At 41.4% G+C, this 20,573-nt stretch overlaps 1 protein-coding gene across 2 annotated transcripts in view; it reads right to left on the reverse strand.

Annotated features, from left to right (window-relative positions):
- The window catches only part of SYNPR (synaptoporin), a 325,420-nt gene that overhangs the window by 157,585 nt on the left and 147,262 nt on the right, over positions 1–20,573 (reverse strand). Inside the window, exon 1 of one of the 2 annotated variants that reach the window (XM_047690218.1) lies at positions 2,244–2,590. The exons of the other annotated variant lie outside the window; for it this stretch is intronic. Within the exon in view, the coding sequence (XP_047546174.1) occupies positions 2,244–2,267 (24 nt within the window). The 5' untranslated portion in view covers positions 2,268–2,590. Of the gene's footprint in view, positions 1–2,243; positions 2,591–20,573 lie in introns of those variants that run through there. 2 annotated transcript variants of the gene reach the window in all.

Consider the following 20,573-nt stretch of genomic DNA (forward strand, 5'->3'; position numbering starts at 1 on the left):
GCAACTTACATACCTGCCCTACATCTCAGTTTTTGCATCTGTAGAATGGGGAGGTTGTGTTATGTCCCTCATGGGATGGCAGTGAAGATTAAATAAGCTATTTTAAATGCTCAGCACAGTTAAGCAGACAGTGAAAGACACGATTGCATTTTTCATTTTGCTAAAAAGAATAAATGACCTAATTGTGACATAAAAATTCCCTGTACTATTTTCCCCATTGTGGCACAGATTTTTATTCCTTGGAATAGACTACAACAGTTTTTTGGCGATGGTCTTCTGGGCTTTTCTGAAGTGATGCTTTTAAAGACCGGGCACACTGACCCTATGTCAAACTAAAGATACTGACCTCGTTCAGATACAGATGCCCCATTGCCCTTCCTATGTCAGTGAATCCAAGCACGCTTGGAGCCTTAACACTTTTGTAAACTGGCCACCTGGAGGAAAAGACAGATGCTTTTACCCTCAGGGTGCTATCCCCTCTCACATCTCCATTAATCTATGTTACTGAGCAGTTTCAGATGATGATAAAGTCTGCTTTCTGGTAACAATGTTGGACATAACCTGTTCTAAAGCCATGTAAGGAGAAGAATGACAAAAGGCATTAGGGATGTTGAGGAAGAGAGTATGGCTGAGAGATGTTCAATGCTCTTGAGTTCATTCAGCAGTTAATACCGACAGCCCAAGGATAGAAGTTTTGTTTGTTTTTCAGTAAATGATCTGCTAAGGAACACTTGGTCCCAGTGAGGGTTTATGGCATGGAAAACTGTTATTAGCAACACTGTGACCCCAGTCACAGTGCAATATAAGTTCATGTGTGTTTGTAGGGTTTTTGAGACTGAACTATGTTGGAGACTGCACTAGATTAATCAAAATTCAGAATTCTGTTTGTCAGAAAAGAGTAGCTTCATTCCAACATGCAAAGGGTGTGTGAGGGGCAGAACACCCCAAAGAAAGTAGAGGTGAGGATCAGAGAATTCCTAGACACTCAGGACTAGTTCCATGAATTGTCCTTAGATTATGCAGGATCTAAATAATTACTATACTGAAGATTCTATGCCTAAAAAGTCTAGGCATGCATGACATTTCCAACTTCACTTTCAAAATCTTTGAAAAATATATAGTCAGACCTCATCTTTCTTCTCATTCAAAGGTGCCTTGAACTTTCATTATAAATATATTCTAATTCATTTCACCATGAGAAAGTCTGTGCAGATTGGTTGATTGTGTAACATAAAGAGAAAATTAAAGCATCCGTTTGTTTCTGTTGGAACAATTACTTAATCATCTTATCATTTCTATCTAGGGTAATTATATTAACAGAATTTCTCCCAGACTTCTCAATGAATAACAGAGAATCCAGACCTTCTACGATTCTCTGGAAACAAAAGAAAACATAGCTAGCCAGGTAATACACTTAAAAGTCATTATGAGCAACAGTGACCAGATAGTCATGTTGCACTAGTTTGAACTTAATAACAGCCACTTTGCTCTTGATCAGCTTTGGATACAGAAACATGAGAGCCAGGGCTGGGCATCTGACAGATGGTGGCACAAATACACAGTGCAAAGAAAGACAGAAGAGAAGCAACAGCCACTTGTGATTGCATTTTTTCACAGAACGTTAGAAATTTACTTTAATGACCTGAATACTTCTCAGAAATACAGTTCAATTAAAGGTTCACACGTACCCAATCTTACAGGGAAACTCGTCTCATTCATTCCACCTTTATAAGACCCTAAGAAATTAGTACACCCCTTTCGGCACTGCATACAATGTTTCATAGCTATTTATGGAGTTTAAGAAATTCTTGTTCTGACACTGATGGAGAAACTTTAATTAAAACAGTAAGCAGGTTGGAGCGCAATGAATATACTTAGGACATTAAACACTCCAAAGGGGAAGGGTGGGGTAGAATGACATTACATTTTTATAAAGCAAAATATAAGTTTGCTAAAATAGTTTTCTTACTATGTTAAAAGAAAGCCGACACATCCTTTAACAGCTAAGGTAAGCATCACATTATCACACAGCACAGCCTCTTTGGCTTAAAAATATGAATATAAAAAAGCAAAGTAAAAAAAAAAAAGATGTTACTACTAAAGATTTCAAAAATGATATTTGGAAAGAAAAGTGTGCAGCCTAAATGTACCTATGCAAATACACACCACACACACACACACACACACACACACACACACACCTCCCCAGCCAGCAGTAAATCAAGAGAGATATAAAAACTTACCGGAGCAAATATCACCATACACATTTACAAAAGAATTGGTAATCCAAATTCCCTCTCCTGAAAGAAAATAGAGGTTGTCTCATACTAAAAATAAAGCTTCTCTGTCCACAGCACCAGCCACTTGTCCCTCTTTTTATGAAGCAAAGGAGGAGAACAAGAAAATCAATGAGGAGGGAAAGTGAGATTTATGCCAATCAGATGGCAGCCTCTGCCTTATTTGCAGAGAGATGGCAAAACGGTCATATTATTAGACAGTGACAACCCACAGCAGAAGTACAGCAACCTGATACTTCCCTCTGGTGAAAGGCTGCCTGCCTCGTGGGGAGGTGGTTACCATCATGGTGAGCTCCCACACTTGGCTCTTTGCTCACAACTGCAAGCACGGGGCTGCTGTGCGTAAGCAGGCTGCATCATGAAGACAGCACCATCTCCCCCTTTACTCCCGGAGCCCCCTCCTCCCTCAACATAGTGCTTAGAAACAACCTGGGAAACAAAAAAGAGCCAGGGTTTTGTGGGTTGGGGGTGTGGGTGGGAAGGGGTGGTTTTATAAAATCCTAATGAATAGATTTGCATAGATTAGGTAACTGTTTATATGTTTGTTAAAAAAAAAATTGTCCTCATTTTTATGGAAATGCCTGGATGTTATGCACGGTGCCCATTTGGGACATTCGCACACCACCCGTAAATAATCATGCAGGAGATGGTACAGGGAGACTTTTGGGGCTCTGGCAACTGGGGAAGGAATGAATTACAACTTGGGTACTCGTTTGTCGCGGGAGCGTTACTGAAAGCCTTCTGCAAAATCATAAAACTGAAAAGGCTTCAGAGGTTTAACCATGATCTGGGGCTGCTTTTCCTATGAAAGACTTCTGCAGGAAGGAGATGAGCTTGGGTAGTTCAAGGGGCCAAAACCACGGCAGCCCGAGGCAATGTGTTTTGGGGGGAATTGGTACCGAATTCATGGAGAGGCTTCCCACAGCTTCCACGCTGTCCTCACAATGGGTTCCTGAGGGTGAATTCTCTCAGTGGTCTGTACCACAGCAATGGCCCAAGAGATCTCCATGCCTCTTCCCTTCCCGTTCTCCACTTCAGGACCCCAGTCAGTACAGGAATAGTGTTAGGTTGACTCAGATGTCTCTGCTTTATCATTTGTGCAGTTGGTGACGGCCAGAGCCAAACTCACCTTGACTGGCCATGTTTTTTATTGGTAGATATTAATTCAGAATTTTCCAGAGTCTTTCTCTGGGTTCCCCCACCCCTCTGTCTCTGTCTCTCACTCACACCCACAGACGCACACACACCACCACCACCACCACACGGCATCCCATCATCGTCATTACCACCACCTCCTGACTCCCTTTCTTCCTTCTCCATACACAGAGTAACAACTCAGTGGGCTAGGAAAGGCGGCGCACCCTGCCTTTGGGAGGTTGTAGGACCAAACAGACAAACAGACTAGCAAAACATGATGAGGCGTCTGGCAACCCGGGGTCCAGTCCTGGACCTCGACTTACCAGCCAAGTGACTTGGGAAGTCCCTTAAGATCGCTGAGCCTTGGTCTTCTGTAAAATGGGCATGCGAACACCTCATAGTGCTGTCACTGGAGAAGTGTGAGGAACAAACGAAAGATGGCTAAGGCGGCGCTTCCCAACCCACACCACACACAGAAGACCTGGGATAAGGGTCGTCCGGCTGCCTTTCTCCTCCAGCTTTGATAGGGTTCTTCTTTATACACAAGCCTTCGGGGGTACTTATGAATGCTTCAAATTGTGCACACCCCATGGCCCCTTTGAAATTCTGATAGGAACCTTCCGCCCCCCTTACGCTCTCTGCCACCACCCCTCATCTGCCAATTGAAAAATCATTGCATTTCAATGAGGGAAGTTACTCAGGGGAGTAAATTAAGCAAGTGAACACAGTCGAAGTGGAACAAAAAAGGCTAAGAACCACCAGGCATTTAAGTTCACACCCAGCAAACATTTGTTGAATAAATGAATGAAAAACTGAGTGAAGGAGTAGCGTACCCATGCTGAAGGCCACAGCTCCTGCCAGGTAGCTGCTCGGTGAGCCGCGCTGGAGCAGAGCCGAGGAGGTCGCAGTTCCAGCCACGCACCCATAGGGGAGAACAACACTTCATAGTTTTTTCAGGGTGGAGAGTGAGTCATTCTCATCCCTTTTGAATATTAAGAGCCCCACTTCAAGTAAAGAAAGAAAAGTTTTGTCTTCCACATGATAACAGTGAACACTTCTTGAATATTTGTTCTGTGTCAGATACTCTTCTAAGTGATTTCCTTCCTTCCTTCTGTGTGTGTGTGTGTGTGTGTGTGTAAATGGATTACCTTAAGTGGGCATCACAAAACAGGAAGAGCTACTACTACTCATTCCAGAGAGGAAATCAAGACCCAGATTTAAGTAACCTGTTTGAAGGTACACAGTCAATAGTTGAGAAAGCCAAGATTTGAACCTAGTCAGATGGCAGACTCCAAGCTGTTAACTACTCCCGTCTAGTACTACATGATGATACCCACACTTTTATTTATTTAGCCTACAGGGTAGGAGAAATCCACATGTGGATACACAGACCCTGAAATAACTCCACGGCTCTTCTCACAGTGTAAAGACCAGGAACCCTGGTGTAGACAGAAGGTTTACTGAGCTGACAAGTCCCAGGCCTAGGCTCTGCTGATCTTGTATGAACTTGATCACCTTACTTAACACCCTGGGAGACAGAAGGCATGAGGCTCAGTCTTGGGATTGCTAGCGGTCTGCTCAATGACCCTGTGTGTCCCCTAATATGTCCATGCTTCAGTTTTTCCCATGTTTGAATTGAAGGGTTTCCACGGAATGATCTCAAAAGGCCTTCCTGGGTCCACTTTTGACTAGATAAGGGTCTAAGACTAAAAATTCAATTCAAATCTGATGGCTGAGTTACCTTTTTCAGCCCCATATTTTGTGCCAAATAAAGTGTTAATATTCTCTACATCTTCCTTGCTACCGCCCTACCACTGAGGATCTCTCACACGAACCAATGCAATAGACCCCCAACAGGTCATCCTTTTACTCTTATCCCCATGTATCATTCTCTGTGTATTATCCAGATTGAGCTGTTGAAAGTCAAAATTAAATCATATCAATCATCTGAGAAAAATTTCAATAGCTGTCCTGTAGGCTTAAATAAAACTGAAAGTCTTCACTGTGGCTACAAAGCCTTTTGTGTCCTGAATCCTTTTTGTTTGGGATCTAATTCCAACCCTCTCCCTCCCTACTCATCAGTCACACTGGCCTTCTATGCCTTTGCACTTGTTATTCCTTCTGCCTAGAACATTCTCTCCTTAGTTCTTTGCCTACTATCTCTTCTTCTGACATTTACTTCTTCCCTGACCACCTACCCTAAAAAAAAAAAAATACCTCTCCCTTCCTAGCTACCCCCTTTCACACACCCCCCCCTTTTTTTGGTCATTGGTATATGTGTATGCGATGTGGTTTTTTTTTTTTTTTTTAGGTACTTCTTTTTATTTTATTTATTTATTTGAGAGAAAGAGAGTGAGAGCATGAGAGGGGAGAAGGTCAGGGGAAGCAGACCGCCTGTGGAGCTGGGAGCCCAATGCAGGACTCGATCCTGGGATTCTGGGATCATGACCTGAGCCGAAGGCAGTTGCTTAACCAACTGAGCCACCCAGGTGCCCTTTTTGGGTACTTCTTATTGCTCTTGTTTATTATTGTTTTATTGGTGATCTTTCTTCACTAGGGCAATAGCCTCTATGAAAGTAGGAAACTTGCTTTGCTCAACACTGTAACCCTGGTGTTTGGCAGAGTATGGCACATAGTAGGTGTTCAATTGATTTCTGTTAGATAAATGTATAAATAAATCAACGTGAGAACAAATTAGGCTGGAGACAGAGGGAAAGAAATCTAAGTTTATAAAAGAAGCGTATCATTGGAAGGCAGGGCAGGTGAACAAGGATGACAGATTCATTCATATTAACGGACATAGACTGTTTTTACTTCCTCCTTCAGGGAACACTCCTGAAAGGTTGCAGATTTCAGCCTCATATTGATTTAAGGGGAGATCGTGTCAAAGATAGGGGAGAGCTCCTGCTGTGAACCACGCTGATCAGATGTCTTAGAGAAACTTGGGTTTCCAGGGTTTAGTTCTCTAAGGCCCATACAGAGGAGCTGGTATTTTGATATTCGACTGTGCATTTTTCATTAGAGAGGAAGTAGTCCTATCAGCTGGCCACTTAGACTGTCCTTACCGTTCAATTTTTCAGACAGTAGAGACAGTTGGCTACCACTCTCTAACATGCCCGTTGGAACTGACAAAAATAAAGCCATATGCCATTATTTGATTGTTCTTATTTGAAAAGCAATGTTAACATTGTTGCTACTGCCTTAAAAATAACATTCATCCATTATTAGACTATTAAAAATAGACGTACAGTGTTTTCTAAGTTGAGTATTTGTAGAGAAGGTTAAGTAGATTAAAATAATCTGTGAGTCTCTGGAAATCTCATTAGCAATGCTAATTTCCAATATGGTCTAATCTTTAACTCTGATCTTTCAACTGTGCATGGCCTTCAGATAACTTCAAACAATTTTTTTTTTCCCCTTTGAACTGGAAATCTTGTCTCTCCTTTGGTGGACATACCTTCTGGTGCATGCAGCAATTCCTCTCCCTTGCAGGTTCTACTCCTAAACATCTGGCCTCTCATTAGGAGTCCTTTCAGGCCTGCCTGCTCCGGGGTAAGACAGTGGGAGATCTAGCTTTCTAAGCATTTAGCAAACACAGAGAGGAAAATTCCAGCACGATGAAGAGCTCAACTTTGCTGTGGGGGAAGGGAGGTAATCAAAGACAAGAACTACTTTGGCCATACGAATAAAGGACCAAGGGAGTTAGCTAAGGTCCTTCCATTTTGCTTCCAAACAATTTCAACTCTTTCAACTACAGCAATGAGAGCACTTACAATCAATCTACTTAAGGAACAACCTTGACATCTTTAATGGTGCTTTCCCTGCTCGGACTGAGCACAACTCCTACCAGGGGTAAAATGCAATTTATTCTAATGCAAACAGGTATAAAGAGTCAGGGCAGAACTTTCTAAGCCTCTTGTCTTTTATTTCCCTTGTAAGAGAAAAAGTATTTTTTCTCCAACGCTCTTTTCCTTTTCAAATGTCTAATGAAACAAAATAAAATCAGTGTCACTTGAACATATTTATTTATTAAATCATTAGTTTTCCTCACTAGAGTTCAAGGCTAGCTAAAAGAAGACATACATAGAGGAGAAGTTTGTGGAAACAGGGGAAGCTAAGAAATACAGTGAGACAAGAGTTGAGGAGTGTTAGGATATTTAGTTGGAAATGTAGTCCCACCTGGGAGGAAAAAGGAGACAAAATGGTAGTTAAAATAGCAAATCAAACATGTTTAAGACCCATTTTCTGAAGACCATGAGTCTAAGCTCTTCAAAGGGAGGACAGTACTTACTTATCTCCAAGTCCTCAGCCCAAAGCAAAGTATCTGGGACAGAGCAGCCAAGCAAACATGATTTGCTTAATGAGGGAAGGACAGAATTATCTAGGGACAGAATATGTATGGTTAAGCGCACTTCCCTTTAGGAAGGCATTGTGTTGGTCAGCTTCTGTTTCTCCTTCTAGATCCCCTTTCCTGTCCACTCTGTGTCCCAGCAGGGTGACCTAAATGACCACAGCAACGAGCAACTTTTCACCACATCATCCCGATGGACAATGCGGCCTGTGGGAAGTATAGTCAGGTCAGAGAGTAGGAGGAAACTGTGGTCCCAGTATTTATTCTCTTGATCTCTCCTGATGGGTCCCTCATTGGATACATCCCTCTGGCAAAGGCCACAGGTGCTGTGAAGTTGGCTTCTCCATACAGGTTTTCTCAGTGTGCCTCTGTTTCCCTGCAGTTGACCCTTCAGGCCTGGGCTGGTAACAGCTCCCCTCTTTTACTTACTAGGTACAGTACATGCACCACCCATTTTTGCTTAATTTAAACTCTGCCTGCCTCTTTTTAATTCACCTCTTTTTTTTTAAAAACTCCTCTCCGTGAATTAATTTGAGTGTCCCAGCTCTTTCCCACCTGGAACCTGACTATACAAACAGGTGGATTTGAGTTCGAGTTCTGTCCCTTACCATTCATGTCATCTTGTCCCATGCCCTCACCTAAAAAATGGGGTACTTGTAAACGAATGCATATAGACTTCTCAGGACATAGCAAATATCTGACATATAACAATGGCCATCACAGTTATAATCTTGATAGTGATCATCTTTGCCAGGTTCTGTTTGCTTTATAGACATGATGCACAGCTCTCTCATTTCTCCTCTAAAGAGAAGAGCTTATCATGTTTTGGAAAGGAAAGGAAAGCCCATGACCTCTTCAGAAAGATTTAGCAGATTTTGCTCCCTTGAATATGCAGGATAGAGAAATGACATTGAGGTATACGGCTTAAAGCAAATAAATATTTGTTGAAAACTGGCTTTGAGAGTTGGTACTTCTAAATATTCATAGTTCACCGGTCAGTCTACTCAGCCTACAGAGCAGGTATGTGGAGAGCTGCATCATTTCACTACTAGGCAGAGGGCAGTCTATGGATTCCCAGATGTCCCTCCAGGATCTCCTGGTGGGTAATCTTTTACCTTCACTCCTGCTCTGATTACATTTTCCAAGCCAATGCAAGGGCTTAGTTCCTCAGAAATTCCCTTAATATCCCAGAAAGACTTTGTCTCTGGAGTGAAGGGGGTCCAGGGTTTTACATATCGCAGCTAAAGCCTACTTGGAAACTCATGTTCTCAATAGGGAAGAACAATACTGAAATCCACAGAAAGTTTGTTAACATCCTAAAGTGAGAGGGCACTCATTTATTAGCCTAAAAATTTCAGTTCAACAGCTTGTTATGGAGTGTGGGCTATACACTAGGCATGCGTCAAGTTCTGGGGGTTTGGTCATGAAAAAGTTAAACATGGTTCCTGCCCAAAATGAACTTTGGATATGATTTTTCTGCATAAGGCAAGATGCTACCTGGGCTGGGTGTATAAATAACACTTAGTGAATATTTGTGAAGATATCGAATGAATAATGCTGAATTTCTATGATGCATTTCTTAATTATAAAGGAAACACGTGAACATATTGCCCTAGTCTAAGAATTTTTATTTATTTTGATTTTTATTTTCCTTAAATATTTTTATTTATTTATTTGAGAGAGAGATAGAGCAGAAGCAGGGGGAGGGGCAGAGGGAGAAGCAGGCCCCCCCTGAGCAGGGAGCCCCATGCCACCTGGATCCCAGGACAAATCATGACCTGAGGGGAAGGCAAACGCTTAACTGACTGATCCACACAGGCACTGCTAGTCTCACAATTTTTAAAATGTAAAATATGACCATAAAATAAAATATTTGGAGGAAGTTCTTGTATGTACTAGAATATAGATGGCACATTCAAATAGCCAAAACATCTCAGCTCACAATAAAATTACAAGGATAATCTTTAAAACAATTTTTAAGGGTGCCTGGCTGACTTGGTTGGTAGAGCAAGGGACTCTTAATCTCAGGGTTGTGAGTTCAAGCTCCACATTGGATATGGAGCTTACCTTAAAAAGACTTTTTTTTAAACTTGAGGATAGTTGACATACTGTGTTATATTAGTTTCAGGTGAACAACACAGTCATTCAGCTTCTCTCTATAGGTTATGCTATGCTCAGCACAAGTGTAGCTACCGTTTGTCACCATACAATACTATTACAATATATAAGGATAATCTTTAACATCATACTTTTAAGCTGAATGCCAAGAATGCTGTGGAGATGATCCTTGGCACACAATGGAGAGGGAAGGTGGTACAAGGGACTCTATCTTCTCTGCTTCAAACCACTCCACTGTTTGCTGTTCTATACCCCAAGCTTCTGTACGTGACTGCACTTGAACAAAAATTTTACATCTTACACAAGAAAGCATGGAGTACTGCCGATTTAATGGAGAAATTTGGCAATTGTCATTTCCTGCAGTGAAGCTTTCTGATACAAATAATGATGCTAATATTTATTCCTGGCTATTAGCCTAAACTCTGTTCATGCACTATCTCATCTGATTATCATTCAACCCTTCCAGAATCTATTGTTATCTTCATTTTACAAACGAGGAAGCTAAGGTTTAGTGCAGTTCAAGAACTTGCCCTAGTCTGCATAGCTAAAAAGTGTTAGAGCTAGGGTTTGAAGCTGGGTTGTAAATCCCATATTATTGTAAATCTGATATTAAATCTCCATATTATTAGCCTTGTTAATGTGTTTAGCATATACAAGGTGGGGGGCACAGCTGAACATCGTCTCTCTGACTGAGCTTATACTCACTGGAAAGCAAAAGCAATGATGCATTTGAATTGCATAATTTCTGATGATTACACCTGTTGTTCTGGTGTAGGGGGTTAAAAGTGGTCCCACCATAAACATCTGGACAGTGCAAACATTCTTCCTTCCATCTTGCATAGTCCAATGTTGCTTTGCACATAGTAGGTACTGAATAGGTCTCTGCTGAATAAATAAAGAAGAAACAATGGATAAATGTGTTTAAGCCCATATTATTAATTCTAGTCAGAAAGAGCAAAGACATAGATCTCCACCTTCTTCCTATCGTTTTATTTTTATAATACAGCTCTATCAACCAATAGATGGTTTACAAGTTTGACTCTTCCTGACATGTATTTCTTAAAGCCTGGTGTGGAACCACAAGATGAGTAGTTGTTGCTATGACTAAGGATTATGACTTTATATCAGAAAGAATCCCTGAGGTCCATTTTTTTTGCATGAATCTTGTTAGTACTCTAATATGAGCAAGAAAAGAAAAACACAAAAACCATTTTCAATAATCCTGCCCAGTACACTGAGAAATGAATAGCAAATTAGATCAAGAGCTGCGTGAGTTTTTCACTGATAATTTCCCTCTGAAGGGACGTGTATAGCCAACTCTGTACATGTGTGTGACCCTTCTAGCCTTTTTTTTTTTTAAGATTTTATTTGTTTATTTGACAGACAGAGATCACAAGCGGGCAGAGAGGCAGGCAGAGAGAGAGAGAGAGAGAGGAGGAAGCAGGTTCCCCATTGAGCAGAGAGCTGGATGTGGGTCTCGATCCCAGGACCCTGGAATCATGACCTGAGCTGAAGGCAGAGGCTTTAACCCACTGATCCACCCAGGTGCCCCCCTTTTAGCCTTTCTAAACTTCCATTTCTTCACCTATAAAATGGGAATGATAATGCTGACTTACATAAATAGCACACAGAAGGAACCCTGTTGGTAATTATAATAACATAAGTGACACATATTCTCTTTTCCTGCTAATGCAAGATAGATTTAAGAATCAAATGCTTGCAAAATGGCTTTCTGGTTTTCCTTTCCTTCTCAACAAATTGAGTTAAAATCCCTCTGTTAGACCAGCATGCCTCCAAAACCCAGACCAAATTACAGCTCTTAATACTTACATAGGGCACAGGTAGGAAAGAGAATGAAAGTCTGTCTCCCTCCATATAGTTTACAATATGTAGAATTTATAACATCTGAGTGTTTTTGCACTAGCTACAAGGACACCAGTCATGGTCTATTTGGTTATGATTCTATCCAAAAGCATTCTCCCCACTCTGTTCTCATCCTCTCACTGTCAGTCCCAGTATTAGGGATGTGTATGGTTATCACGCTGAACAGGAGGAGAATGGAGGTAGTCAAAGGGACCTGGGGCATTATTTTAATCTGGAGGCTTATGAAATCTTTGAAAAACCTTTTTCTTTTGCCTTAGTATGTATTATGCTAGAAGTGTCTCTGGAGTCCCACGATATAGGATTTGGCCATTTGGCTTAAAGCAGATAACTATTTGTTAACCAGTAAGATCCCTTTGGCCAATAAAATCTCCTGTAATTTCAACAACAACAACAACAAATTCCTCTTATCTGGAGGACACTTCTGCATTCTTTGTAATCTTCCCAAATGCCTAGCTTCAGGGCTGCAAGGAGAGAGGCTGCAACCTGGCCAGTCTCACAGTCAGCAGCGATGCCGACAGGGGACAGTTCCCGTGAAAGTACTTTGAGAACTGAAACTGGCAATACCCAATCGTGCTCCTGTTATAGCTGTTGTGCTCTGTTCCTCCCTCTACAAATGTAAGAAGCCACTACTCTTCTTCTGATGGTCGATTATTTGTTACTGCCGGCCTGCTCAGAACAGTTCAGAATGCCATGTGCACTCACACAGAGAAGAAAACCCGTTTTCTTCTTCAGCTGCGCATCTATTTTTAAAAGAGAATGCTTTACCAATGCCTTCCTTAAAATGTTAGCTCCTTCTCAAACCATCCCCAAGTTGTTAAATGATACAAATTAAGAGAGTGAATCTGAAGAACAGGACATTCTGATATTTCCAGAATGTCACTTATCTCAAGTCCAAGAGCAGCTCTTCTCCTCTCATCTCTACGAGAAGTGTGGAGACAGAAACTCCCTAGAAGGGGCTATCACACAGCGTGTTCTGACATTAGCTGGAGGAGGAGGAGACTCAGCCTGAGATTCTGTGCAGGAAAAAAAAAAAAAAGAAGAAGAAAAAGAAGAAGAAGTCCCTGTTATGACATGACGATGCTCACAGTGCTCTGGGATGTGGCTCTTGGGGGGCCCTCAAAGCCACATAGCACTATGGTACACAAACTTGCCTGCACATCTGACTCACCTGGGCAGCTTATCAAAACCATGAATGCTCAGTTCCAAACTGAGACTGCCTCAATGATAAAGCCAGGAGGGTCCCCGACTGCCTCTTGCCCGTGTGAGCTCTCCAGCACACCGGTGTGAGGACACCTCCGCTCCGTGCTCGAGCAGCTTGGATAGACTTTTAGACAGCAAGGCCACTGCAGCTTGTCACACAAGATGAGTGCCGTCTTTAGCAAGGGCTCCAAGGAGGAAGAGGAGTCTGACCTAAGCGGAGAAAGGCTGCCTCCTTCTGGAAGCTGTTCCATGGGGGTGGAAGTGTGCTTAATTGACCCCCTCTTGGTCTCCTTAGGCCTCTTCCGTGTCTTGGGTCTTCTCTTTGAGTAAGCACATGCTCACGCACACATGCAAGAGGATAAAACCAGTATAAACGTTGTAACAGTTAACAACCATGGCTAATATCTATGCGGCAGGCTCTCATCGAAACACTTCATATGAATTGACTCATTTATTCCTCCTTAAATACAACAAATGAACAGCTCAAAGCCCAAAGACCAACAGATGTGCTCCCTGGTCCATTTCCTAAAATCTGCTTGGCTTCTACTCTCTTGCCTCCAACCAGCACCCCCTCTTTCAATAGGTTTATCAACTCTGTGGGCCTGTGTAGCACAGGTAGCCTTAAGAAACGCTGTCTTGAGGGGGCGCCTGGGTGGCTCAGTGGGTTAAAGCCTCTGCCTTCAGCTTGGGTCATGATCCCAGTGTCCTGGGATCGAACCCCACATTGGGCTCTCTGCTTAGCAGGGAGCCTGCTTCCCCTGCTCTCTCTCTGCCTGCCTCTCTGCCAACTTGTGATCTCCGTCTGTCAAATAAATAAAATCTTAAAAAAAAAAAAAGAAAGAAAGAAAGAAAGAAAGAAACGCTGTCTTGGTTGCTCTCTCTTGCAAGATTCCTCCTGACACAAGGACCTAAGTACAAGTAGTTTATTCAGAAGGTGATTCCAGGAAAGGGAAGAGGGAAGGGAGGGTAATGCATTAATGAACAGGTAACCACAAGGTGCAGGAAGCTGGTGCTCCTAGCCTCTGACTCCCTTCCCTTATTGGCCCCCACAAGCATTAAATCTCCTCCCCTGCATCTCCTGCCTGTCCTGTTTGATGGCCTAAAGCCCTCAGGCTGAGGGATCCAGTCCCTGCACAGAGGAAGCTGAGGTTCTGTGTGAGAGCACTAAGTGCTGTGCGAACAAGGCAAGACCTTGGCAGTGACTGTTGCAGTGCTTATCGGTACCTTTGAAAGGCTTACGTTACAAGTTGGGATGGAAAAGAAAAAAAAAAAAAAAAAAAAGAAAGAAACTGTGACTTTTTTATGAGGGTTCCATGGACAGATTATATTGTTCTGGCTCTACTTGATCTGCCTGGATTTCTTCTTTATATTTGTTTTTGTTTTATGGGCGTGGTGATTTAGGTAACAGACCAGGCTGCTCTTTCCAGCCATTTGCTTTAAAGCCTCCGTACCTTTGCTTATGCTGTTGTTCACTGCAACAGAATGCCCTCACTTTTCTTCTTGGATAACCGTGACACTACTTGTCCTTCGAAGGCCAAGGAAATTACAATGGCTATTCTTTGCAGTTATTTCCTTCTTCCTGGGTCATAGTTAACCATCTTCATGTTTATCTCCCCACCTTAATGCAAGATTTTGCACGTGATAGATGCTTAATAAATGCCTATGGATTGGATGGGTAGACCATTTCTAAATAAAGAGATTTCAAGCTTCAGACCCTGGGGTATGGCTGTGGCTGTGGAAGGGATATCTTGTCCCTTTTGCGCATTTTCAGAATTCTGTTACTTCATTCAGTGTTATTGATGTCTAGCATTTTCCTTTCTTTCCCCCCATAAATGCTACATCACCATTTGATTGTAATGCTTGCTCAAATATCTTTTTTTTTATTATAAAGATTTTTATTTATTTATTTGACAGACAGAGATCACAAGTAGGCAGAGAGGCAGGCAGAGAGAGAGGAGGAAGCAGGCTCCCTGCTGAGCAGAGAGCCCTATGTGAGGCTGGATCCCAGGACTCTGGGATCATGACCTGAGCTGAAGGCAGAGGCTTTTTTTTTTTTTTTTTTTTTTTTTTTTTAATTTTTTTATTTTTTTCAGCATAACAGTATTCATTATTTTTGCACCACACCCAGTGCTCCATGCAATCCGTGCCCTCTACAATACCCACCACCTGGTGCCCCCAACCTCCCACCCCCCACCCCTTCAAAATTCTCAGATCGTTTTTCAGAGTCCATAGTCTCTCATGGTTCACCTCCCCTTCCAATTTCCCTCAACTCCCTTCTCCTCTCCATCTCCCCTTGTCCTCCATGCTATTTGTTATGATCCACAAATAAGTGAAACCATATGATAATTAACTCTCTCTGCTTGACTTATTTCACTCAGCATAATCTCTTCCAGTCCCGTCCATGTTGCTACAAAACTTGGGGATTCATCCTTTCTTTCTTTCTTTTTTTTTTTTTTTTTTTACAGCGTTATAAACATATATTTTTATCCCCAGGGGTACAGGTCTGCGAAGCGCCAGGTTAACACACTTCACAACACTCACCATAGCACATACCCTCCCCGATATCCATAACCCCACCCCCTCTCCCAACCCCCTCCCCCCATCAACCCTCAGTTTGTTTTGTGAAATTAAGAGTCACTTATGGTTTGTCTCCCTCCCAATCCCATCTTGTTTCATTTACTCTTCTCCTACCCCCTCAACCCCCCATGTTGCATCTCCTCTCCCTCATATCAGGGAGATCATATGATAGTTGTCTTTCTCCGATTGACTTATTTCGCTAAGCATGATACCCTCTAGTTCCATCCACGTCGTCGCAAATGGCAAGATTTCATTTCTTTTGATGGCTGCATAGTATTCCATTGTGTATATATACCACATCTTCTTTATCCATTCGTCTGTTGATGGACATCTAGGTTCTTTCCATAGTTTGGCTATTGTAGACATTGCTGCTATAAACATTCGGGTGCACGTGCCCCTTCGGATCACTACGTTTGTATCTTTAGGGTAAATACCCAGCAGTGCAATTGCAGGGTCATAGGGTAGTTCTATTTTCAACATTTTGAGGAACCTCCATGCTGTTTTCCACAGTGGTTGCACCAGCTTGCATTCCCACCAACAGTGTAGGAGGGTTCCCCTTTCTCCGCATCCTCGCCAGCATCTGTCATTTCCTGACTTGTTAATTTTAGCCATTCTGACTGGTGTGAGGTGATATCTCATGGTGGTTTTGATTTGTATTTCCCTGATGCCGAGTGATATGGAGCACTTTTTCATGTGTCTGTTGGCCATCTGGATGTCTTCTTTGCAGAAATGTCTGTTCATGTCCTCTGCCCATTTCTTGATTGGATTCTTTGTTCTTTGGGTGTTGAGTTTGCTAAGTTCTTTATAGATTTTGGACACTAGCCCTTTATCTGATATGTCATTTGCAAATATCTTCTCCCATTCTGTCAGTTGTCTTTTGGTTTTTTTAACTGTTTCCTTTGCTGTGCAAAAGCTTTTGATCTTGATGAAGTCCCAAAAGTTCATTTTTGCCCTTGCTTCCCTTGCCTTTGGTGATGTTCCTAGGAAGATGTTGCTGCGGCTGAGGTCGAAGAGGTTGCTGCCTGTGTTCTCCTCAAGGATTTTGATGGATTCCTTTCTCACATTGAGATCCTTCATCCATTTTGAGTCTATTTTCGTGTGTGGTGTAAGGAAATGATCCAATTTCATTTTTCTGCATGTGGCTGTCCAATTTTCCCAACACCATTTATTGAAGAGGCTGTCTTTGTTCCATTGGACATTCTTTCCTGCTTTGTCGAAGATGAGTTGACCATAGAGTTGAGGGTCCATTTCTGGGCTCTCTATTCTGTTCCATTGATCTATGTGTCTGTTTTTGTGCCAGTACCATGCTGTCTTGATGATGACAGCTTTGTAATAGAGCTTGAAGTCCGGAATTGTGATGCCACCAACTTTGGCTTTCTTTTTCAATATTCCTTTGGCTATTCGAGGTCTTTTCTGGTTCCATATAAATTTTAGGATTATTTGTTCCATTTCTTTGAAAAAAATGGATGGTACTTTGATAGGAATTGCATTAAATGTGTAGATTGCTTTAGGTAGCATAGACATTTTCACAATATTTATTCTTCCAATCCAGGAGCATGGAACATTTTTCCATTTCTTTGTGTCTTCCTCAATTTCTTTCATGAGTACTTTATAGTTTTCTGAGTATAGATTCTTAGTCTCTTTGGTTAGGTTTATTCCTAGGTATCTTATAGTTTTGGGTGCAATTGTAAATGGGATGGACTCCTTAATTTCTCTTTCTTCTGTCTTGTTGTTGGTGTAGAGAAATGCAACTGATTTCTGTGCATTGATTTTATATCCTGACACTTTACTGAATTCCTGGACAAGTTCTAGCAGTTTTGGAGTGGAGTCTTTTGGGTTTTCCACATAGAGTATCATATCATCTGCGAAGAGTGATAGTTTGACTTCTTCTTTGCCGATTTGGATGCCTTTAATTTCCTTTTGTTGTCTGATTGCTGAGGCTAGGACTTCTAGTACTATGTTGAATAGCAGTGGTGATAACGGACATCCCTGTCGTGTTCCTGACCTTAGCGGAAAAGCTTTCAGTTTTTCTCCATTGAGAATGATATTTGCGGTGGGTTTTTCATAGATGGCTTTGATAATATTGAGGTATGTGCCGTCTATCCCTACACTTTGAAGAGTTTTGATCAGGAAGGGATGCTGTACTTTGTCAAATGCTTTTTCAGCATCTATGGAGAGTATCATATGGTTCTTGTTCTTTCTTTTATTAATGTGTTGTATCACATTGATTGATTTGCGGATGTTGAACCAGCCTTGCAGCCCTGGAATAAATCCCACTTGGTCGTGGTGAATAATCCTTTTAACGTACTGTTGAATCCTATTGGCTAGTATTTTGGCGAGAATTTTTGCATCTGTGTTCATCAAGGATATTGGTCTGTAGTTCTCTTTTTTGTTGGGATCCTTGTCTGGTTTTGGGATCAAGGTGATGCTGGCCTCATAAAATGAGTTTGGAAGTTTTCCTTCTATTGCTATTTTTTGGAACAGTTTCAGGAGAATAGGAATTAGTTCTTCTTTAAATGTTTGGTAGAATTCCCCCGGGAAGCCATCTGGCCCTGGGCTTTTGTTTGTTTGGAGATTTTTGATGACTGTTTCAATCTCCTTACTGGTTATGGGTCTGTTCAGGCTTTCTATTTCTTCCTGGTTCAGTTGTGGTAGTTTATATGTCTCTAGGAATGCATCCATTTCTTCCAGATTGTCAAATTTGTTGGCGTAGAGTTGCTCATAGTATGTTCTTATAATTGTCTGTATTTCTTTGGTGTTCGTTGTGATCTCTCCTCTTTCATTCATGATTTTATTTATTTGGGTCCTCTCTCTTTTCTTTTTGATAAGTCTGGCCAGGGGTTTATCAATCTTATTAATTCTTTCAAAGAACCAGCTCCTAGTTTCGTTGATTTTTTCTATTGTTTTTTTGGTTTCTATTTCATTGATTTCTGCTCTGATCTTTATGATTTCTCTTCTCCTGCTGGGTTTAGGGTTTCTTTCTTGTTCTTTCTCCAGCTCCTTTAGGTGTAGGGTTAGGTTGTGTACCTGAGACCTTTCTTGTTTCTTGAGAAAGGCTTGTACCGCTATATATTTTCCTCTCAGGACTGCCTTTGTTGTGTCCCACAGATTCTGAACCGTTGTGTTTTCATTATCATTTGTTTCCATAAATTTTTTCAATTCTTCTTTGATTTCCTGGTTGACCCATTCATTCTTTAGAAGGATGCTGTTTAGTCTCCATGTATTTGGGTTCTTTCCAAATTTCCTCTTGTTATTGAGTTCTAGCTTTAGAGCATTGTGGTCTGAAAATATGCAGGGAATGATCCCAATCTTTTGATACCGGTTGAGACTTGATTTAGGACCAAGAATGTGATCTATTCTGGAGAATGTTCCATGTGCACTAGAGAAGAATGTGTATTCTGTTGCTTTGGGATGAAATGTTCTGAATATATCTGTGATGTCCATCTGGTCCAGTGTGTCATTTAAGGCCTTGATTTCCTTGTTGATCTTTTGCTTGGATGATCTGTCCATTTCAGTGAGGGGAGTGTTAAAATCCCCTACTATTATTGTATTCTTGTCCATGTGTTTCTTTGATTTTGTTATTAATTGGTTTATATAGTTGGCTGCTCCCACGTTAGGGGCATAGATATTTAAAATTGTTAGATCTTCTTGTTGGACAGTTCCTTTGAGTATGATATAGTGTCCTTCCTCATCTCTTATTATAATCTTTGGCTTAAAATCTAATTGATCTGATATAAGGATTGCCACTCCTGCTTTCTTCTGATGTCCATTAGCATGGTAAATTCTTTTCCAACCCCTCACTTTAAAAATGGAGGTGTCTTCGGGTGTAAGATGAGTTTCTTGTAGGCAACATATAGATGGTTTTTGTTTTTTTATCCATTCTGATACCCTGTGTCTTTTGATTGGGGCATTTAGCCCATTAACATTCAGGGTAAGTATTGAGAGATATGAATTTAGTGCCATTGTATTGCCTGTAAGGTGACTGTTATTGTATATTGTCTCTGTTTCTTTGTGATCTACTACTTTTAGGGTCTCTCTTTGCTTAGAGGACCCCTTTCAATATTTCCTGTAGAGCTGGTTTGGTATTTGCAAATTCTTTCAGTTTTTGTTTGTCCTGGAAGCTTTTAATCTCTCCTTCTATTTTCAATGATAGCCTAGCTGGATATAGTATTCTTGGCTGCATGTTTTTCTCATTTAGTACTCTGAATATATCATGCCAGCTCTTTCTGGCCTGCCAGGTCTCTGTGGATAAGTCTGCTGCCAATCTAATATTTTTACCATTGTACGTTACAGACTTCTTTTCCCGGGCTGCTTTCAGGATCTTTTCTTTGTCACTAAGACTTGTCAATTTTACTATTAGGTGACGGGGTGTAGACCTATTCTTATTGATTTTGAGGGGGGTTCTCTGAACCTCCTGGATTTTGATGCTTGTTCCCTTTGCCATATTGGGGAAATTCTCTCCAATAATTCTCTCCAATATACCTTCTGCTCCCCTCTCTGTTTCCTCTTCTTCTGGAATCCCAATTATTCTAATGTTGTTTCGTCTTATGGTGTCACTTATCTCTCGAATTCTCCCCTCGTGGTCCAGTAGCTGTTTGTCCCTCTTTTGCTCAGCTTCTTTATTCTCTGTCATTTGGTCTTCTATATCGCTAATTCTTTCTTCTGCCTCATTTATCCTAGCAGTGAGAGCCTCCATTTTTGATTGCACCTCATTAATAGCTTTTTTTATTTCAACTTGGTTAGATTTTAGTTCTTTTATTTCTCCAGAGAGGGCTTTTATATCTCCCGAGAGGGTTGCTTTAATATCTTCCATGCCTTTTTCAAGCCCGGCTAGAACCTTGAGAATCATCATTCTGAACTCTATATCTGACATATTACCAATGTCTGTATTGATTAGGTCCCTAGCCTTTGGTATTGCCTCTTGTTCTTTTTTTTGTTGTGAATTTTTCCGCCTTGTCATTTTGTCCAGATAAGAGTTTATGAAGGAGCAAGTAAAATACTAAAAGGGT

Source organism: Lutra lutra, chromosome 1 (assembly GCF_902655055.1).
Source record: "Lutra lutra chromosome 1, mLutLut1.2, whole genome shotgun sequence".
Classification (NCBI taxonomy): Eukaryota; Metazoa; Chordata; class Mammalia; order Carnivora; family Mustelidae; genus Lutra; species Lutra lutra.